This window comes from Ochlerotatus camptorhynchus, unplaced genomic scaffold (genome assembly GCF_037179485.1).
Source record: "Ochlerotatus camptorhynchus isolate MF236.1 unplaced genomic scaffold, CSIRO-AGI_Acam_v1.1 ptg000067l, whole genome shotgun sequence".
Taxonomy (NCBI): domain Eukaryota; kingdom Metazoa; phylum Arthropoda; class Insecta; order Diptera; family Culicidae; genus Ochlerotatus; species Ochlerotatus camptorhynchus.
In genome coordinates, this window is record NW_027040557.1 from 2887575 (window position 1) to 2908013 (window position 20439).

The 20439-nt window shown below is 37.6% G+C and overlaps 4 protein-coding genes across 5 annotated transcripts in view; 3 read left to right on the plus strand and 1 right to left on the minus strand.

Annotated features, from left to right (window-relative positions):
* The window catches only part of Usp1 (ubiquitin specific protease 1), a 473693-nt gene that overhangs the window by 242870 nt on the left and 210384 nt on the right, over nucleotides 1-20439 (plus strand). The gene's annotated exons all lie outside the window — the stretch shown is intronic.
* LOC135697177 (uncharacterized) overlaps nucleotides 1-20439 on the plus strand; it is a 511087-nt gene that overhangs the window by 148525 nt on the left and 342123 nt on the right. The window lies entirely within an intron of this gene.
* Rhp (rhophilin) overlaps nucleotides 1-20439 on the plus strand; it is a 189368-nt gene that overhangs the window by 102921 nt on the left and 66008 nt on the right. The window lies entirely within an intron of this gene.
* LOC135697090 (uncharacterized) lies at nucleotides 3339-4136 on the minus strand. Its single transcript, XM_065216678.1, has 2 exons — nucleotides 3839-4136; nucleotides 3339-3772 (listed from the first exon to the last, which is right to left on the minus strand). Exons 1-2 carry the CDS (start codon nucleotides 4134-4136, stop codon nucleotides 3339-3341), a joined length of 732 nt encoding a protein of 243 aa, XP_065072750.1.

A 20439-nucleotide genomic window follows, 5' to 3' on the forward strand; every position in this document is an offset into this window, starting at 1 on the left:
AATTTGTTTCCTTTTTTCAGGTAAGCCCAACAATAGCCTTTTTTCTATGATATGTGGATTCCAAATAGTAAGTAATGCCATATTTTGATTAATTATGTCAGAAGTCCCATTAAAACTCTAGAAAAAAAAATTCAACATGGTATTCAGTAAGAAATGCTTGCAAAGTCCTGTACAATAATGTATATGAGGGGGTTTGAAGGAAAGGGGATGAGAACCTCCTTATATGAAAAGCTCAAAGAGACGGACGAACAATTGTTCAGTGGATCTACCGTTTCAAGAGTAGAATACACTTAAGTAATATGTTTTTTTTTAAGTCAAAGCGGACTAAAATTTTCAGAGGAATCCAAATCCGAAGTCAGATTTTACAAATAATATATTTTAAAAAGTTTTACATAAGTAAGTATGGTAAATTAGGTACGTTAAAAATTAACCTCAGATTTGGAAGGTACGCTATTGGTACACTACATAGGTGATAGGTTTGGAAGGTTTTAGGAAGATGTTCAAAAAAAATCACCCGTCTAAAGGCTGACTAAAAGTAAATTGAAACGCACAAAAAGACTTGTAATTCGTGATTAGATAAGTTTAAAAAGTCCATTACTGGTTGCTTTACAGTACTTTTATTAAAACTTCAAAGTTTCAGTATTAGATGGTTACATTTCTCCAGTTCTAACGAAATCTCGAGCCTTCCTCTTGATGGAGCCCATCAGCACCCGCACAGTGGAAACTGACACGGAATCAGCGCATTTCTTCCATTGACCCTCATGTGCTGGATGTTCTTGACTTGCCCGAAGCGGCGTCGAAATCGCTGCTTTGAAATTGCCCAGTATTTTTCGATTGGTCGAAATTCCGGGCAATTCCGAGGATTCATTAGTTTGGGGACAAAATCGATCTTGTTGTCAGCATACCACTCCAGAACCACCTTGGAGTAGTGGCAGCTGGCCAAATCGGACTAAAAGATGACTTTTCCCCTATGCTTGCTAATGAACGGCAATACACGCTTTTTCAGGCATTCTTCGATGTAAACTTGGGATGTCACCGTCGAGGATGTGACGAATGGTTCCGTTTTCAGGCCACAACTGCAAATCGCTTGCCAAATCATGGCCTTCTTCGCGAACTTGTCGGCAAACACGAACTTGAATCTTCCCGGCACATCCCCACGTCCAGTCGCGATGTGAAACTTTTGACCGGGAAGCTGCTTAAAATCGAGTTTGACGTATGTTTCGTTATCGATCAAAGTGCAGCCCTTGTGTTTCGTCAAAACACGGCCGTACAAGAGTCTTGCACGCTTTTTGGCCAAGGAATTCTGTTTCATGTGCCGGTTCGGATGTTTAATGGCTTTGTATCCTTCCCTAATAAGGATATACCGCATCGTTTGAAAGTTGGCATTGTAGCTTCTGGCCACATCTCGGATCGAAAGACCGGGGTTGACCTTGCTGCGCAGCTGACGATCCCTGGTTCCAGTTTTTCGTAGGTCCGCTGATTCTTTCCCACACTCAGGGTTTCCTTTTAGGTTTTGAGCACTCGACAAACTGTTGTTTTCGGCATCTTCAGCACTTTAGCCAGCTTGGAACCGGATCACTCCGGATTTTCCAGGTGTTTGTGCACAATAATTTTTCTTCTTTTGAGTTCCATTTGACGTTATTTCTGAACGCGATCGACTACTTTGATCAAAGTTGGAGCAGTTGTTCTCTATAGAAGTGTAAACAAACCACTGTCACAGATTTTTGATTCCCAACACTAGAGGCGTGCTAGCAACGCGCGAAGGGCGTACCAATTTACTTTTAGCCAGCCTTTATTCAGCAGGACACCCTTAAAACAATGAAATTGAGAGGTACGTTCAAAATTCTTAAATGTACGCTATGGTACTATAGACTGTCTAGTTATAGACATGCGGATGTCAGTTTGACGTATCCAAAAGAACTGTCAGAGCGTGTATCCAAACGAGTAGAAGAAATGTCACACGTTTTTGTTGGGGGAAGTATTGTAATTTTGGATATTAAAGATTTATTAAATTATTTGGAATATTCTGTTTCGAAAGTAAAACGTATTATTTAGTTAAATTTGAAATTGATAAAAGCTTACGCAGTGAGTGAGAACAATTTACCTCGATTTTCCAGAGAAAAGTGTTCGAATATGAAAAATTATTGAAACGGTTTGGATGAAGCTTGGTCCTTAAGTAGATTTAAGAACCAACATTCAAACTAAGGTGTATTTGACGAATTAAGTTTCACCAGATTTGTTCTTTATACTTAAGATTAAATAAAACTACAAACTACTGTGAATTTTTACAGAATAATTTATTCAGTTAATTGCTTCAACATTCTTCAGATTGCCATTGAACGACTATCGCATCGTTTTTCTCTTGTTAGTTTCACGCGGTTCACCTTTAGCCTAAACTGGATGTATCTGTTAATCAACTTATTTTTCAATCCATGACAGTCGACAATGTGAGATGCTGGAATTCTATTCATTTTGTTCCACAAAAGTTTTTCCAGATTCTCATTTTTAGTCATCAAGATCTCTTTTTGTTGCTTAAACGTTTCCTCTAGTTCCACAAAAAAATTGAACGTTGCCTCATTAACGGTTGTTAAAGCGTCCCCTGTATAGTCTTTGAGGCAAAGTGTATGCCGCTTCCAACGAAGATTCTGCAAGACAACTGTTGATGCATTGCTTACAAACGGAATCACGTTGAGATACCTGCCTGACAATCATGCCTGACAAGTAATATACGACATTTTGTTCGGACGATCTGCTGCACAAGTTCTCGCAGTACTGGACTAGGTCTTCTTCGCTTTCAACAAAACCAGAGGACGAACTACCTGCTGGTGAGCTTTCTAATTCGCCTAACTGTTCTTCTGAATTCTTGCCTGTTCTTTCCTTCAGCCGATCCGAGAATCCCACCAACCATTCTCGCGAATCCCATTCATACGAGCTATTCTTGATGTCAGCCATGTATTGCGCCATACTCAGTAGCTTCATGTTGTCCTTTGTTTGGAGTGCTGTTGGCCGCATTTGGCGCTGCCTCAGTTGAGAAAATACATTCTCGAGGCAATCCTGCGTAAGCCTACCGCCCAAGAAGAAGTCGTACTTCCTTACATTCGAAAAGTATTTGTGGAGCCGAAGCATGCTGTCAGTAGTGAGGATAATTGCTGCTTGCCATGGCTTCCAATACTTCTTGATTCCCACACGGCAGCCATACACAAGTTCCTTAAAGTCTTTCAGTGCACTTATGGCATTAGCATAAGCCTTTTGGTTCTTGTAGCTGAGTGCTAAAGCCGGAGTTCTAGCGGTCATGTACGAGTACCATGTTGACGCCATTTCAAGGAAGAGCGCCGTAATCAAAAGCTCTTTCCGCCCACTCTGAGCACTGAAGCATTGCAATGCTGATACCACAGTATGATTAGCGTATTTCGTAGCATTTTCACCTTCATTTTGTCAAAGTTAGAGTGCGGTTTTGAAAAGTTTACGTCGTCTTCTGTCAACCCGCAAGCCATTTTTAAATCGCAATGCGCTTCATATGCAACCAGCTCTGTTAGGTGGGTGATATCTGCTGTAGAACCAGACAACGCATGTTTTTGAACCACAGCTTCCGGTAGTTCAATTGTTCGCTTTTTGATCCAACCATGGATCATGCTCTTGAATACATGAACGGAATCAGGTACGATTTCCAGCGTGCGTGTGGGATCGGAGGGGTGTGGAATCGGAGTGTTCATCATGACTCGCTCACGTGAGTGTTTAACGCCGATGTCATTCCACAACTTCTTGTTTGCTCCTAGAAAATAGCAAAACAATTAATTTAATTAAAAAAAAAACTTATTATGACAAGCTAAAAAAATACCTCCACAATCATTTATTACGGCATGCACCTGCAGCCCTATCGCTTCAGCCCTGTTGATTAACTCGAAGAGTATCGATTTGATTCCTCCATTTTTTATCGAATCCCCGGTGAAGTGGTATCCAACCACTTGCTTCCACTGGGACCTCAAAAAAACTAGCATGAATACCAATAGATGGTTCGCTAGCTCACCGTTACCGGAAAGTGTGACAGGACCAACATACTTTTTCAAGTTAGAACAGTAGTTCGAGCCAGGCTGAATAGCTATTTTGTCTAAGACAATAGCAGCGTCTTTGTCCATTTCAGACATGCTTTTCACCTTGTGCTGTAGAAGTTCCAAAACTTCATCAAGGCAGCCATGGTCGAAGTGTATGTTTTGAAGTTTCTCCTGGAGGGTTCGTGTACTAGGCAAAAAGCGTTTTTTACGCTCTACCTCGTATGCTGTAGAACCGCAAATCAATCTGGTCCTGAATCCTTCAGTTACGCTGTCGTCTGACCATTTGGCAATCTTCTTCAACCCGGTCACGACGGGTCACGACGCTTTTAATTTTTGACAACTGGTCCCCATAGTCTTCTAGTTTTCTTTTTAGGTCCTGGTTTTCGTTTTTGTACCGGTCAATCTGACTGAAAAAAAAATCAATAAATCAAAATAAAACCCCACAAAAATTAATAATTAAAAACTTACTCAACAGCGTTAAAACATTCATAGCACGACGAAGCCTTTTCCTGTGTTGGTGGATTTGAATTTTCGGCATCCGATCCGTTTAGGTCAACAGCAGCTTCACAAAATTCTTCACGTTGCGTGGACAGATTTGAATTCACTTGATCCGTGTTAAGAGCATCGACCGAGTCGTAATTCCAGAAACTTTCATCCAAGTATTCCACCTCGCCATAATCTGAAGCTTCTGTATCAGTGCATAGCGTTTTCGGTTCTGGAACTGAACTTAACTGAGGGACGGCTCGATACCACGGAACAGCACCATTGATCTTCCGGATCTTTCCAGCTGTGTCTCTATACAAATCATCCTCTTTAAAATGCAGTTCAAAGGGAATTTTTTTATAAATATACCACTCAATCTTTGAAATTTTATTTAAAAAAAAAACTACACAAACGGTGACTATCAGAGAGTCTGAAAGCAGCAGTCAACCCGAAGAGTCCAAGCCACAACTCGCGATCAGATTTTTTCACCGGAAATCGAAAAAATACCACGTTTTGGAGCTCGCTTTGGGACTCATTTTCACAATGTGGAAAAAAGCACTTCATTTTTGGGACATTAGCCGACGGAAACAGGTGAAAAACGAATGAGGAAGTAATGAGGAAGCTGCCGAAATCGGTTTGTTTTGATTTTTGCTTTGAGTCATGAGGCGATTGAACTTTTTCCAGTGCTGGCAAATTCATGGTGGTATATTTTCAGTTGCCAGATCTACGGATTTTGCATCCGCATGTCTATAACTAGACAGTCTATATATGGTACGCTGTTGGTACACTACGAAAAATGTACTTTTATCAACTTTTGTGAAAAGTGTCCTGTTGGATAGATTGACATTCAATCCGCCATCGGTTGCCCTTTGAGTAGTTCGTGCTCAAAAATGGTTTATTTTTTGTTAAACAGCGATATATTTTTGAAATAAGCAAAAATAAAGACATACCATGTTCTACAAAGTTGTGTATTTTTGCTTTATGCACAATTTTGTATAGCATACCAAATTTATTTTAGGAGGTCATATATGAAAAATACGATTTAACCGAAGACTTCAAATCAAATTTTGCCAGACTCCAAGCGACAGATACAGTAGCGCTGCGCTTGAATGAAGGTGGAAGCATCGCATAGAAAAATGAGCAAATACACAAATCTTTATTCTGATGATGTAATCTTTGCCAGGGCTCTACATTGTCGGAGCTCTAAAATGACCTCGAGTTTTTTTTTCTCTCATACAAACGTGTTCAACGCTTCATTTCTATAACGCCTAGCTAGACTATCAGCAAGAAACGAAAATGAAAAAGAAGCACGCTTAGAAGGAAAGGCTGGCTGTGGATCTTCTCGTCGTTGCTTTGCTCATCGCTTTCAATGTTAGTAATGTCGATTTTCATTATGGCTTTCAATCCCCTTTCACGAACACTCTATCACCGCTCTTTCAATTGGTTTAAAATGCGTTATGTCCCGTTTTCGTTAATTTTTTCTAGATAAATATGTGGTTGGAAGATAAATTAAACATATTACGTGTAATCTTCCAGTGTTTTCACGTGAGAAATACTTTAAATATATATTTTCATTTTCCGTCACATACGTCATGAAACCTCTGTTGATGTGTTTCATGATAGAGAAAACTATCAAAGTCGAGCGCTCTTTCGCTCATCCGTTTCACCGAAGCTTGGAAGAAAGACCAATGGAGCGACGGGAGAAAGAGAGACAAGCGATTGAACATTTGTTTGTGCACACCGACTGAGGTTCTAAAATGCTGCGATTCTGTTCGACTTTAACAGAAAAAGAAAGCCAACAGTCTCTTCGTCGCATCGATTTGGTCGATTGAAGCTGATATTGTGACGCCCTGATCTTTGCTATCAAATTCGTTCGAAACATTTACCTCTGAGAGGCAGATGGCGCGATTGTACCTGTCTCATAGCGTGTGTATGAGATTATAAAAAAGTTGCCAGTCTTTTTGATATGTTGTCTTCGATTTAACTAACTTAAACGAGCTCATAGAAAGTTGATGTCCTTAGCAAACTTTCTTGTAATAATATGTTATAGGGGAAATGTTGACTTCGGCAATACCTTAACCTATTATCGTCAGGGGGTAAACAAAGTCCTAGAGCACTCAAATTTGGCCAATAGATACTCTGAAAAACAATGTATCCACATGCCAAAATTGAGCTCTCAAGGACGTTGTTTACCCCCTGACGATAATAGGTTAAGGTATTGCCGAAGCAAACATTTCCCCTACAACTTTTCTGAAGACACCAAAAACTTAATATTGATATTTGAAAAAAAAATCATCTCACTTCTAGAGGGATTAATCTAAATCTAAATAGCGTCAACATTTAGACCATTCAATTTCAAGAAACTTTCCCGGATATTTACACCCAAAGGGTTTTTGATCTAATTTCCGTCCTACTAAGTACAATCCGCGGTTTAAATCCTTTTTTTTTTTGAACGGGTTGGAACAACAAATGGAAAATTTGTCTCAAAGATGACTTCTGAATTTATTCATCATTCCATACGTACCGTTGGATTTAATAAAGAGTCACAAATTGTTGAGATAAGGTTTTAAATCTAATACTGCTTCTTGATTCAAAATTCGTTCTACGAGTTTTAATTCCGTCCTAACGCATTGAAACGCCATTAGATTTTCTTCGTCCTACGGATAAACGTAGAAAATGGGGATTCGCTAGGAGCGCTTCTTTTGTTTTGAGAACAAACCTATTATTGTTTTGTGCATGGTGAAATCATTGATATTATTGATCTTTTCTGATCGATAGAACGGAAATGGGCGATTACGACGAAGTAGTGCTCTACCCTACTTAAAATCAAGTTTTCACACAAATCTCAAACGATTACCTTTTTTTTCGGGTTTTCACCACTGTTCACAGCTGTCTCCTAACATAAGAACAGTCGTACGAGCAATTTTCTGATTCACTGTACGTTCAAAAATCCAATCTCTATTTCCCAACTTGCACCCGAGACACGTGAGATCTTCACCAACGTTGCCAGAGCACGCGTGTACCGAACCGGCAATCCAACTTCGAATATCTCAATTACAGGCGAACTGAAAGAAAACTAACACTCAATCCCCGAACCTTTTCGGGAGATGAGAGCGATGAGATAACGGCTGCTAAATAAAAATTCACATGATGTGATATTGTTGTGTGTTTAGCACTGCACTGCAATTAACGAACGTGAGTAACCATCTGCGATGTGGCTCGGAGCGCAGTAGGCTTTGATTTCATTTCCCAAAATAGTATCATCATTAGGGTGGGTCAACTGAACAGACCCACTGTTCTTTCGATCTTTATTGGGAGGCCCACAACAACTTTGCCAAATTAAACAAAAATTCTGTTTTTTCGGCTCCGTAGAGTCCTTTGGACATTTGCGCCTAGCAAAAAAAATTATATAAAAACAAAACTGTGTCAAATTTTACCGAATTTGGTTCTGATCTGGATTGCTTTAAAATTTTCATGGGAAGCGGAACAAAAATATTCAATTGCTTGTCTTCGATAAAGTTGTTCTGCCTAGTTTTCCCCCGGCTAAAATTGAGCATCTTTAGAATTTTTGACAAGCAACTGAACAATTTCGTTCCGTTTTCCATACATTTTCCCATACAAACTTTAAACCTTTCCCGCAAATCCGGATCGTTGCCAAAATCGTTCAAATTTGGCGCAGTTGTTGGAAACCTCAATGCAGATCAAAATAGCAAAGGGTTTTGATCCGGCATACAAACTTGACCCACCCTATCACTTTCATGGGAGTCCAGTAGGACAGGAAGTGATTTTTATCTAACTGTTTTTCTCGTATATATGGATGTCTGGTTATTAGTTTCAGTGTAGAACGGGATGCTGGTCATTAGTGTTTTTTGTTGTTTTGAATCTTCATGAGTTTTGGCCCAGTTTTGGAATTTTCACTGCTAATTGGTTTTGGAGGTTATGTCATTCGCTTCACCGTATTAGCATTTGATCGGCCGATATCGGGTCACTCGGGCAGATGATAATGATCTTCGGAACGAAATTACGGTAATTAATTTATGCATCTTTCTTCCTCTCTCGCTGTCTCTCTTTGCGAGTGTGTTTCGTCGGTTTATTTGGTCAGCGGAACACACCACCGCCATCGGCCAAAAGGTTGGAAATTTTGAACCAGTTTTGGAGAGGCTTCGAGCTTTTAAAAGTCCCACTTGATAGCCCCTAATTATTGGTCTTTCTTCTGCCTGTTTGGCCATGGTAAAGGGGGTGTGCTTGGTGTACGGTTGGCCGGGTAAATTTAGCATCGGTGGCCGATTTTTCCCTCAACTAGGTGCAATTTGATGGAGTGGTAATGAATCTGGATCATGGTCGGACGTGATTTGCAGGTAATGGACTGTTGCATTCGGAATGATGGCGGCCGGAAATGAACGGGAAAGCTGGTTTTGGTAAACGTTTTCCGGTTTCATCGAGAGTGCACGTTAATAATATAAAATATTAATTTGGGTCATCGATTCAGCGATATTCGAATTGCCCTCACGGAACTACAAATATGAATGAAATTTACTGGGGAAAATTAACAAGCGTACAAGTAGTTAACCCATTAGCTTGTTAGACAATTCCCAGATTTGGATTTACTGATCTTAGCATGTAAGCTAAATGCAAAAAAACAAAGGAAGTGTTGCCAACATTCTGTTCTGAGAAAGAAATATGCAAATCACTGATACTACACTACACTAGGTTACTAAACTATGTTTCAGTGTCCTGTCCAATTATGATTTAGCATGACCCATCTAACGAACACTACATTACACAAACTGGCTTCATCTCGTGATTAGAAAGTTCAAACATGCTCTCCTCAAATATGCTCTTCATCCCACATATAACCGATCCACGGTTTACACAACGGCTCGAACTCGAACCGAATTCTCATATAACCACCTTTCTATATTTCACCTATATTTTCCTCGTTTTGGAACCATGTTCGACACAATTTCCCTGTCTCGATGATGACGACCATCGCAGCAACGGCTATTTTCCCGCGTAAAATACCCTGCAATAATCGCCAGCCAGCCAGCCAGCCTGCCAGCCAGCGAGCAGAAACAATCCAGGAAATGAGTTCACATATAATGGTGAAAATGATGGTCGTCGATCCATCACAGCACGAAACCACGCCGCCAACGACCATTTGCTTCGCCATGCCGTGGTCGTCGGTATTCGAGCCCGTCTAGGTAACACTCATAAAGCCAAAGCAATCAAGGAAGACATACCTTTAGGGTTGGGTAGAGACGCAGCGAACCTCAAAGAACTGATTTGCCCACCCAAAAGCACATAACGTTAGAAATTACGATTTGTCAACAATTATCACCACGTTGAAGTTTCGTAACTTCCAGTGCCTTCCTGACCTACCGCCGAGTGAAAACACAGTGTGTCAACACACCAGTCGCCGGCGCCGCCTGCTACCGCTCGCTCATTATCCCATTCATCACAATAGGTAACGAAAATTGAGAATCGAAACACAATTTCGTCGATCTCAATGTCAAAGTCAAATTTCTTCTCCTGCACGGATTCGTATAATTCGGGCGGTGGCGGCTCCACACATCGGGGAAAAATTATGGAAATTACCCACTTTTGTGCGTTGCAATAATCAAATAGTGTGTGTTGACCGACAAAGCCGCCAAGTGCCGCCGCCACCGCCTACTCGAAGGTCACCAATTTTCCACTTTTCTCATAATCGGCAGCACAGTCAGTCAGTAACAACAAAATCAACAATGTAGGTACCGTACCGAAAGGAAGATGAAGGAAGAGGAGAGGGCTGCGGAAAATGGAGAGCAAAACCCAACCAAGCGTAAAGATGAAATTACAATGTGCCGCACTGACGATCGTCTGCTCGTTCGTATATTCGTCTTCTACGCTTCTCCGATTATTGCTTGCTCGTTGGAAATGAGACAGGGAAAATGGATGGAAATTAATTTGAAATGATGCATTGATGTTTACAGTTAAATTCACCTCGCGCTGTGGATTGCGGGTAGCTCGGCATTTTGAAACTTGCAGCGGAAAGTGAAAAATGTGCTCGCGTATGATCCAGAATTTCGGTAACTGTGAGACAGTAACACCCCGTTTGGCAGCAGGACGTTCTGAATAGGGATGTCTGTCTGGAAAATCCTGGAAAACTGGCAATCCTCAGAGAACTCCAAGCATTTCATGAACTCTCTTCGTAATTACCATGATTGTTTTTTGGTATTCCGTTGAAACTTTCCTAAGCATGTCCTTGGAATCTTTTTAAAAACTCCTTTACAATTTAAAAAAAAATAGACTCTTGAAATTTTTCCTAAAAAAATTTTCGAACTTAAAACTTTCCTCAGAAATCCCTAGAATTCTCTTCTAAATTTTCGTTTCTCCCCAAGTAACAGTTTGGGTTTTATGAGGGTTCTGTAGACTATGATTTAGGCTTGTAGAATGCTTTAAAACCTCGATAAAACTTGCAATGCTACTTGGGTCTTCTACTCCTCCGTTTCTTTGAATTATTCCCAGAATATTTCCTTTGATATTTTTCTCTGAACTCCCTTTGAAGTTCTTTGCTGAATCTACGCCAGTATTCATTTGAACACCCTTTAAATTCTGCTTATAATTATTGTTTATCTCTCATTATAATTCTCTTGAAGGACTCCTTACAAATTCACCTGCTATTCTTTTCACGATTGTCATAAATGCTCCTTTGGATTTCCTAGGAATTAAATTCAGGCAAGAACTCGTTAGATTTTTTTTCCAAAAAGTGGATAAGAATCCTTTTCAGCATTCCTTTGAAATGAACACAAAAATTATTCTTAAATTTGTCTCAAAATTCCATACGTCTTCGCGTCAGAATTTTATAAAATTGACAGCCAAATTTGTGATCTAGAATTTTTGTTCAAATCCGTTATTTTGAGTATTTTATTCAGTCCTAAATTTATGAAAAAAAATCCAATTCTTGTAAGTCAGTTATATTTGTTTTTTTTTACATCTACTGCTATGCACGAAATTCAGTTCTTGTCGGCTTATCATGAAGTTTTGCATTTGAAGCTAAAATCTATCTGACAAAATCAAAATAAAAAAATAAATAAATGGAGAAATATTAAATATTGTTTATGTCAAGGGGTATGTCACTCCGCACACCAATCTTGGATCATCTTTTTTATCAGTGTGCCGCAGGTGTGCCGATTGTGCCGGTCATTGAGCAAGCTGCGAGTTTTTGTAAAATACCCAACCTGGCAACCCGGTATTTCTGACACGTTGAATGTTTTGGTTTGAAATCGCAAGGATAAATCGGTCTAGTGGCAACCAAGGAGAAATGTAGATGATGCTCAAATTCATTGTATTCGTTCGCCAGCCGATTGAGGATGACGCCGGAATTTTTCTTGTGTTCATAGGATAATAAAAGAACTTAAAGGCAGACCAGAAACCTAGCCTTTCGTGATGTGAAAAGCAACGGTCGAAAAGAATGGAACCGTTGAGGGAAACATTGTTGGAGACCGAATATAGAGGAGGATGAATTTGACTTCTGTGGTTTGTTTTGTTTGAGTTGCAGCATTATTTGAATTAAGGGTACTAATGATTAAGTGCCTCTTTCTGTCGAGCCCACGTTAGAACCTAGGAACGTTAGGATTTAAATCTATAAGTGAACCGAGAAGTGAACTGCTGGTCTGAGTTCTTCTGGTATATTGAATTAGACAATTAGAGAATGTTCCTGAATATACAGTCAAACAGCACGTAATGTTGTTAACATCTTCAATGAAAGTTGTCCAGAAAGGCTTCCATTCTATTTACAACAATGCAATGCCTACGAGATTGTGCCGAATCTAATTTCGGAAAAATGTGCTGAGTGACTTACCTCTTGGTTTATGTACTTATTTTAATCGAATTATGTTAAGGTGAACCGCTTTGGAAACCTTATTTCTGATTGATTTTACTGTCACCTCGAAATTTCAAGCGCACAAATATCAAATCCCACAGAATATAACAATAAATTTTAAACTCCAAGTTACAAGAGTTCTAATTTCACGGTTATACTTTCGGCTCCGTAATGTTTTAATAAGACAATTGAGCCTTTTAAAATAAATGATTTGAAAAAAAAAATCCACAAAATCTACGAGATTGTGCCGAATCTAATTTCGGAAAAATGTGCTGATTGACTTACCCCTTGGTTTATGTACTTATTTTAATCGAATTATGTTAAGGTGAACCGGTTTGGAAACCTTATTTCTGATTGATTTGACTGTCACTTCGAAATTTCAAGCGCACAAATATCAAATCCCACAGAATTTAACAATAAATTTTTGAACTCCAAGTTCCAAGAGTTCTAATTTCACGGTTATACTTTCGGCTCCGTAATGTTTTAATAAGACAATTGAGCCTTTTAAAATAAATGATTTGAAAAAAAAATCCACAAAATCTACGAGATTGTGCCGAATCTAATTTCGGAAAAATGTGCTGAGTAACTTACCTCTTGGCTTATGTACTTATTTTAATCGAATTATGTTAAGGTGAACCGGTTTGGAAACTTTATTTCTGATTGATTTGACTGTCACTTCGAAATTTCAAGCGCAAAAATATCAAATCCCACAGAATATAACAATAAATTTTGAACTCCAAGTTCCAAGAGTTCTAATTTCACGGTTATTCTTTCGGCTCCGTAATGTTTTATTAAGACAATTGAGCCTTATAAAATAAACGATTTGAAAAAAAAATCCACAAAAGTGTCCGAAATGTGTGCTCTAAAAAACTTGAAGTAATTGCGTATATCAGCCTTCATTTTTGGATTCTTCATGGAATCACATTGGAAGAAATTTTAAGTCCGATACTTCGAATATTTCACTTGGAATCTTAAAATTTCTTCAAGCTCAGAATTCTTAATTTTTTCTTATTAAAGTATCAAAAATTAAATCTGAATTCGTAAAAAAAAATTGCATTGTCGCAGAGTTTAGACTTAGGATTAAGTCTTTCGACAACATATTGGGGGTGCAATTTCAAAAAACCAAAATCGACCGCATCACGAAAAGTGGTCAGGTTTTGACCACTTACAACTCTGTCAATGGTGGATGGATTTTAATTCTAAATAAGCCAATTGATTGGAAATTTTCCTACAAATGTGCTAAAATCAACACTTTATTGATTTTCAATAGGTCACTATTGAAAATTGAACGATTGTGCAACTGTTGCTTTCCCTAACACAGATTTCAAAATTTAATTCCATCCGGTCTCACCGAACGGTGTTGATTAAATCACCGCGTGTGGTGAGTGGTGGTGTTCTCCAGTACACAACGAAAGGCTCCCCGCAAGCAGCTAGCTATCAAGGCTGCCCTCAACAGCTGATCGGATTCAGATCCGCGTCGTGAGCCGCTGTGGGCCATCTATGCCAAGCACGTTACCCTCGTTCCGAACAACATACAGCTCGCCAGCCTCATCCGTGTTGAACTCCCTAATAGCTCAGCATTACTCAACCATCACGACAAAACAGTTCTTTTCAGAACCAGTATAAACTATTGTTGTTTAAGAGTTTCTGTAACTGGTTTCCCTAACACAGTCGCCGAATATTGATACCGAGTACGCAATCCTACGTAAAATGTACGGTCGTGTCTTGGATATAAACTCTTACCTTTTTTTCCATTGCTTTTGTTTTAACTTCACAGTTTCAAACGTGTCTCGAAGTCCAATCTTCGGCATTTTGAATACTTTTGTTCATTTTAGATCTTTTAAAAGTTTTCATGTCACAGAATCTGGAAAATTTTCTCATGTTCGAGATCTCACAGGGTGTCTACTACCTGAAAAACCTGGAATTCTCAGGGAATTTTAAAATTCTAGTATCGAGCATCAAGCGATTCTTAAAAAATAGAATAGAATATATTAAAGTACGCCCAAGAACCTTCTCAAGAATTTCAAAACTACAATACAACCAACTTTCGGTTCCTCGTTATTCAATTTTACTCTTAGAACATAACAATTCTCGAGTGGATTTATCTTCTAAATACTGAAACTTGAATTATTTTTTTAGGGTTCTGAATCACGAATAATTTCAATAGATTATAAAAAATTAGTGAAATTTTTGTAATCCTGGACCTAATAAAATAAAACTTGGAGAAATGTTCAAGAATCTGGAAGGAAAAAAAATATTGAAGACCCAGATTTAAAAAAAAAATAAGGGCCTTGCAAAAGTTTCTCAGCTTATGGAATTTAATAAATTAGTTTAATGAGAATTTCCAAGGAACTCTAGGGGTGATTTCATGGGAATGTAGAGGAGAACCTCAATAGAAGAATTGTTAGGAAATCATGAAGTGATATCTGAGGAATCCTTTCCAGTTAGTTCTATTTTTAAATAATCATAAGGAAAAGTTCAAGGTAGTTGTGAATATACTCCCAACGGAATACTAAAGACTTTTCCAACAGAAATCTGAGGAGGATTCAAAGTTAATTTCAACGAGAATTAAAAGAGAGTTCTGCCTAAAGGATTAATAAGGAAAACTATAAGGTGAGTTGAATTCCAATAAAAGAAGGAAAATCCAATGGGAATTCTGGGTAGGATTCATTGAACATTTTGAAAGGAATTGTAAGGCAAGTTTCAAGGAAATTTCCAACAAAATTTTCAGTTAAATTTCAAAGGATTACTGAGGAGAATTTCAAGGCTATTTCTGATATCATTTTAAGAGAAATCAAAGAAAGGGAATTCTGGGGAGCATTTCAAGGAATTTACGAGATGGCGAGATATTTGCAGGAATGTGTCAGAAAGTTTCTCAGATTCAGACAAATGTGGGATCCTCAGAAAATTCGTTAAATGTCAGAAAAGTACAAAAACAAATCGCAGTGAAGTACAAAAGTACAAGATTTTGGAGAACTCCATGGAAGTTCGTTGGAAATAGATAGATCTGAAGAACTTCAGAGAAGTCCGTAGACCTTAAGAGAAGTATGGAGAACGTCAGAAGGTTCGAACGTTTTTAGAAAAATTTGCAAACACAACTTCAGAGAAATTCGTAAATCTTCAGATAATTTTTTTAAACTTCAGCAAAGATCAAACATTTTCAGATAATTTGTAGAGCTTTGGGGAATTTCAAAGAATTTCTGATAAATCTGCAGAACTTTATGGAAATTCAAGAATGCACAAAGAAATTCACAGAACTTTATAAAAGTTCGGAGATCTACTGAGAAATTTATTGAGCCTCAAGGTTTTTTTTTTCGAAGATCTTGGGAATAGAACTACGGAGCTTCAGACAACTTAACAGATATTTGTAGGAATGTGTCTGAAAGTTTCTCAGATTCAGACAAATGTGAGATCTTCAGAAAACTCGTTAAATGTCAGAAAAGTACCTCAATTCCAAAAACAAATCGCAGCGAAGTACAAAAGTACAACATTTTGGAGAACTCCATTGAAGTTCGTTGGAAATAGATAAATCTGAAGAACTTCAGAGAAGTCCGTAGACCTTAAGAGAAGTATGGAAAACGTCAGAAAGTTCGTACGTTTTTAGAAAAATTTGCAAACACAACTTCAGAGAAATTCGTAAATCTTCAGATATTTTTTTTAACTTCAGCAAAGATCAAACATTTTCAGATAATTTGTAGAGCTTTGGGGAATTTCAAAGAATTTCTGATAAATCTGCAGAACTTTATGGAAATTCAAGAATCCACAAAGAAATTTACAGAACTTAAGAAAAGTTCGGAGATCTACTGAGAAATTTATTGAACTTCAGGGCAGTTTGCAGATCTTTAGAGCAGAAATACAGTAGTTCAGAAAACTTTACAGAATTTGAAATAAATTTTAGGAACTTTAGAAAAGTTCAGAGGGTAGATCGTAAATCTACTGAAAAATCTGCAGATGTTTAAATAAATTTTCAGAATTTTATTACGAGAAATTTACAGAACTTCAGGTAAGTTCGCTGATCTTTAGAGATATTTGCACAACTTCAGAAAACTTCCTAAAACTTTCAGAAATCTCAAAAATTTCTAGATAGCCTTTAAATTCTTTAAGAAATTGTCGTTAAATGTCAGAAAACTATCTCAATTCCAAAAACAAATCGCAGTGAAGTACAAAAGTACAACATTTTGGAGAACTCCATTGAAGTTCGTTGGAAATAGATAGATCTGAAGAACTTCAGAGAAGTCCGTAGACCTTAAGAGAAGTATGGAAAACGTCAGAAAGTTCGTACGTTTTTAGAAAAATTTGCAAACACAACTTCAGAGAAATTCGTAAATCTTCAGATATTTTTTTTTAACTTAAGCAAAGATCAAACATTTTCAGATAATTTGTACAGATTTGGGGAATTTTTGATAAATCTGCAGAACTTTATGGAAATTCAAGAATCCACAAAGAAATTTACAGAACTTAAGAAAAGTTCGGAGATCTACTGAGAAATTTATTGAACTTCAGGGCAGTTTGCAGATCTTTAGAGCAGAAATACAGTAGTTCAGAAAACTTTACAGAATTTGAAATAAATTTTAGAAACTTCAGAAAAGTTCAGAGGGTAGATCGTAAATCTACTGAAAAATCTGGAGAGGTTTAAATACATTTTCAGAAAAACTTTAGGTAAGTTCGCTGATCTTTAGAAAAATAGTAAAACTTCAGAAAACTTCCTAAAACTTCCAGAAATCTCAAAAATTTCTAGATAGCCTTTAAATTCTTTGAGAAATTAAGTTGATGCTCAGAGATATTTGCAGATATTCATTGAATCATGAAAATCTACAGAGACAATTACAGAACATTAGATTATCGGGGCCTCCCTTAGCTCAGTCGGTAAAGGCACAGCTACAAAGCAAGACCATGCTGGAGGTGTCTGGGTTTGATTCCCGGTCCGGTCTAGGAATTTCTCGGGTTGGAAAAATTCTCGACTCCCTGGGCTTAGAGTATGATTGTACTTGCCCCACAATTATACTAATGCAAAAATGGTACGGGCATCGAAAGCTCTCAATTAATAACTGTGGAAGGCATCTAGAATACTAAGTTTGAGAGCACGCAATAAGCTAATATGCGATACGCAATAAGCTAATATGCGATACGCAATAAGCTTGAAATGCGAGTAGGAAGGAAGGAAGGAAGATTATTAGAAATTTTGTGAAAAACAGAGATAATTGTTGATCTTTAAGGATCTTAAATCTTCAGGGATTCAGCAATTTTGTAGATTTTTAGGAAAATTTGCAGAGCTTCTGAAGAACACACAGAACTTCATCTGTAGAACTACCGAGAAATTTACAGATCTTCAGGAAAGATTGTTGATCTTTAAAGATATTTTACCGGAGAACGGAAACAAAACTTCAGGGACATCCGACGGTCTTCAAAGAAATATGCAGAATTGAGTTGTTAACAGAAATTTTCAGAACTCAAGGAATCATGTAGATCTGTAGAGAACTTTTCTCTACTAGCTGGTGAAGTTCTCATATCGCAGCCATCGAAGAACAAAATGAGCCAGATCCCTGCCGGTGTTCCTCCTGAGCAACCATTTCCTACTCCACAACGTTCACCTTCTCCTTATCATTTTATTTAAAATAATAAAAACAAATACGCCTGCCGAAGCTAGAGCAGTTATACAGTTTTGTTTTGAAATCTAAATTGACAGTTCTTTCGACACCAGCAAACAGGGGGGGGGGGGTGTCGACAAAGTGTTTCAAAGTAAATTCGAGCAGATTTTTCATGATGGCGGCGGTCAAAATCAGACCAAGCAATCAGACATTCTAAACGGTTTTAGGTTAAGTTATTAGTAGCTAGGTAGGTTATCAAATTATTTTTAAATTCATGTAAAACACATCCCAAACGAGTATCTCGTAAACTAGTTGAAAAACGTAAACACGTACATTAGAATAACAAATTAAACAAAGATGAACAGCCCTTCAGGCTAATCAATTGGAATGTATGAACAATGTGAAATCATAATCAAGTTTTCGGTCATAGTTTGCATTTTTCATAAGCTTTTTTTTAATTTAAAATTAATTTAAATTTTATTTATTTTTTGTTTTAAAATTCGGAAATTTTGAGATATTTGGGTTTTTAACATTGTTTTGGAATGTTTACTTGAAATTACTAAAACAAAATTTTGTGTATTTTTCCCAGATAAACATTATTTTTCGTTTGCGTGCTACAATTTTTTGGAAAATTTCAAAGACGCCATTTTGAAAATTTTACAAGATCCAAAATGGCCGAATTTTAGCAAAAATGTGAATCATTGCCCATAACAAACAATGATGCAAATCGTAGAGAGTTTTTCCGAGAGTTTTTCGGCGTGGAACTGCTCATTTCGCAGCTCTTTAGTCTAAACATAGCATAAATGTTATCCAATTTCCATCACAAATTTGAAGGTTCATGTTTATTAGTGTTCTGTTTTTCAACAGAGAGGAGAGAAAATGCTCTTTTGGCAGAAAAGAAAATATCAATATACGAATATGAATTTTGGGCCAATCGATAAAAATCTCTTGTTCTTCAATTTTTCATAGCACAATGCGACACATTTGTGGTTGCTAGTGAAACATTGTTTCCTTTGAAATTTATGTATGGGCCCAATATTAGGGACACTTAGGCCAACATTAGGGACACTAATCCTGTCAACTTCAGAATTGTCGTGAAATTCTTTCGAGTAAATTCCCTAGTTCCTATCATCTTAATTGCCATGGAATTTTCGTTGGCATTCCCTAGAAGTTCTCCCAAGAATTAACTTGGAATCCATTCCTTGGAAATTCGTCTCAAAAATTTGTTTTACTCAAAATGTTCCTCAGAAAACCTTCGAAATTTCCTTCTGATTTTTCCAGAAACTTTCCTAAGAATTTCATTTAAATTGTGTTGTTTTTTTTTTATTATACTCAGAATATAATCCATCTGATACTTATTTCGGAAATTCCCTTAAAGTTCTTTTCTGAATCTTCAGTATTCCTTTAAAATTATCCTCGAAACACCCATTAAATTATAGTTATAAATCTCTTTGAATTCTCTTTAAAATTCATCCGGTAGCCTTCGATTGTAATACAAGTCTCTTCAGAATCAAATTGATATACCTTGAAATTCACCTCAGAATTTCCTAGCACTATTTCTTAAAATTATAAGTCATAATTCAGCTCCTTTAGATTTTTTAAGGAATCCTCCGCAGCGTTTCCTTTGAATTAACACTTTAATTCCTTTTGAAGGGGAACTTCAGGTATTGTCACCAGAATTGTATAGAAAGTCTTTAAATTGTTAGATCCTTGAAAGTTCTTTCAAGTTCCTAAGCCTTGTAAAAATTTTCACGGTGAAATCTGGGATCTTGATTTTTTTAAGATCCTAAATTTTGAATCAGTCCCAGATTGATTTTTTTTTTTCTAAAACTAGGACCACGAAGGTTTGTACAATGCAGAAACCTCGAAACTATGTCGTAGTCTAGGACTCTAAACATATGTCAAAACTAATCTTGGAATTTTCTTAAATTTAAATCTAACATTTACTGATTACTTTGGTTTCTTCAGAGATGGTTGGAAATACTATACTAATATCAACATGAAGCTTCAGTGTGATAACTTATTAGCTTGAGCTTAGCTTAAGCTTGAGCTTAATTGACCGCCCACGGTTGCTACTCTGTTATTGCCAGATCAGCTGTAATTACACAGAGAACCAATAGACGATGCTTGGGACTAGCAATCATCCTCAATGTGTAAAAACTGGTGATCTTAAATTAGGAAATACCAGCGCCGGCCGCGCCCGAACACAGGTCAAGAAAGGAAGGGGAAGGATTGTGTTGACATGACACTCGCTTTGATGGAAGCCGAGAACACCTCTGCACTTCCACGAGGAATCACAGGGATGTTGGATAAGAGGGTTGGGTTTGCAGCAGGGTTCGTTTTGGTAAACGATAAGCTGAATTGATGTCCTAACGATCATATAACGCGAAGCAGCTTGGGACTAACCCCACGGTCTTCTGCTCAGTAAGCAAAAACGTTTGCCACTAGGCAGACG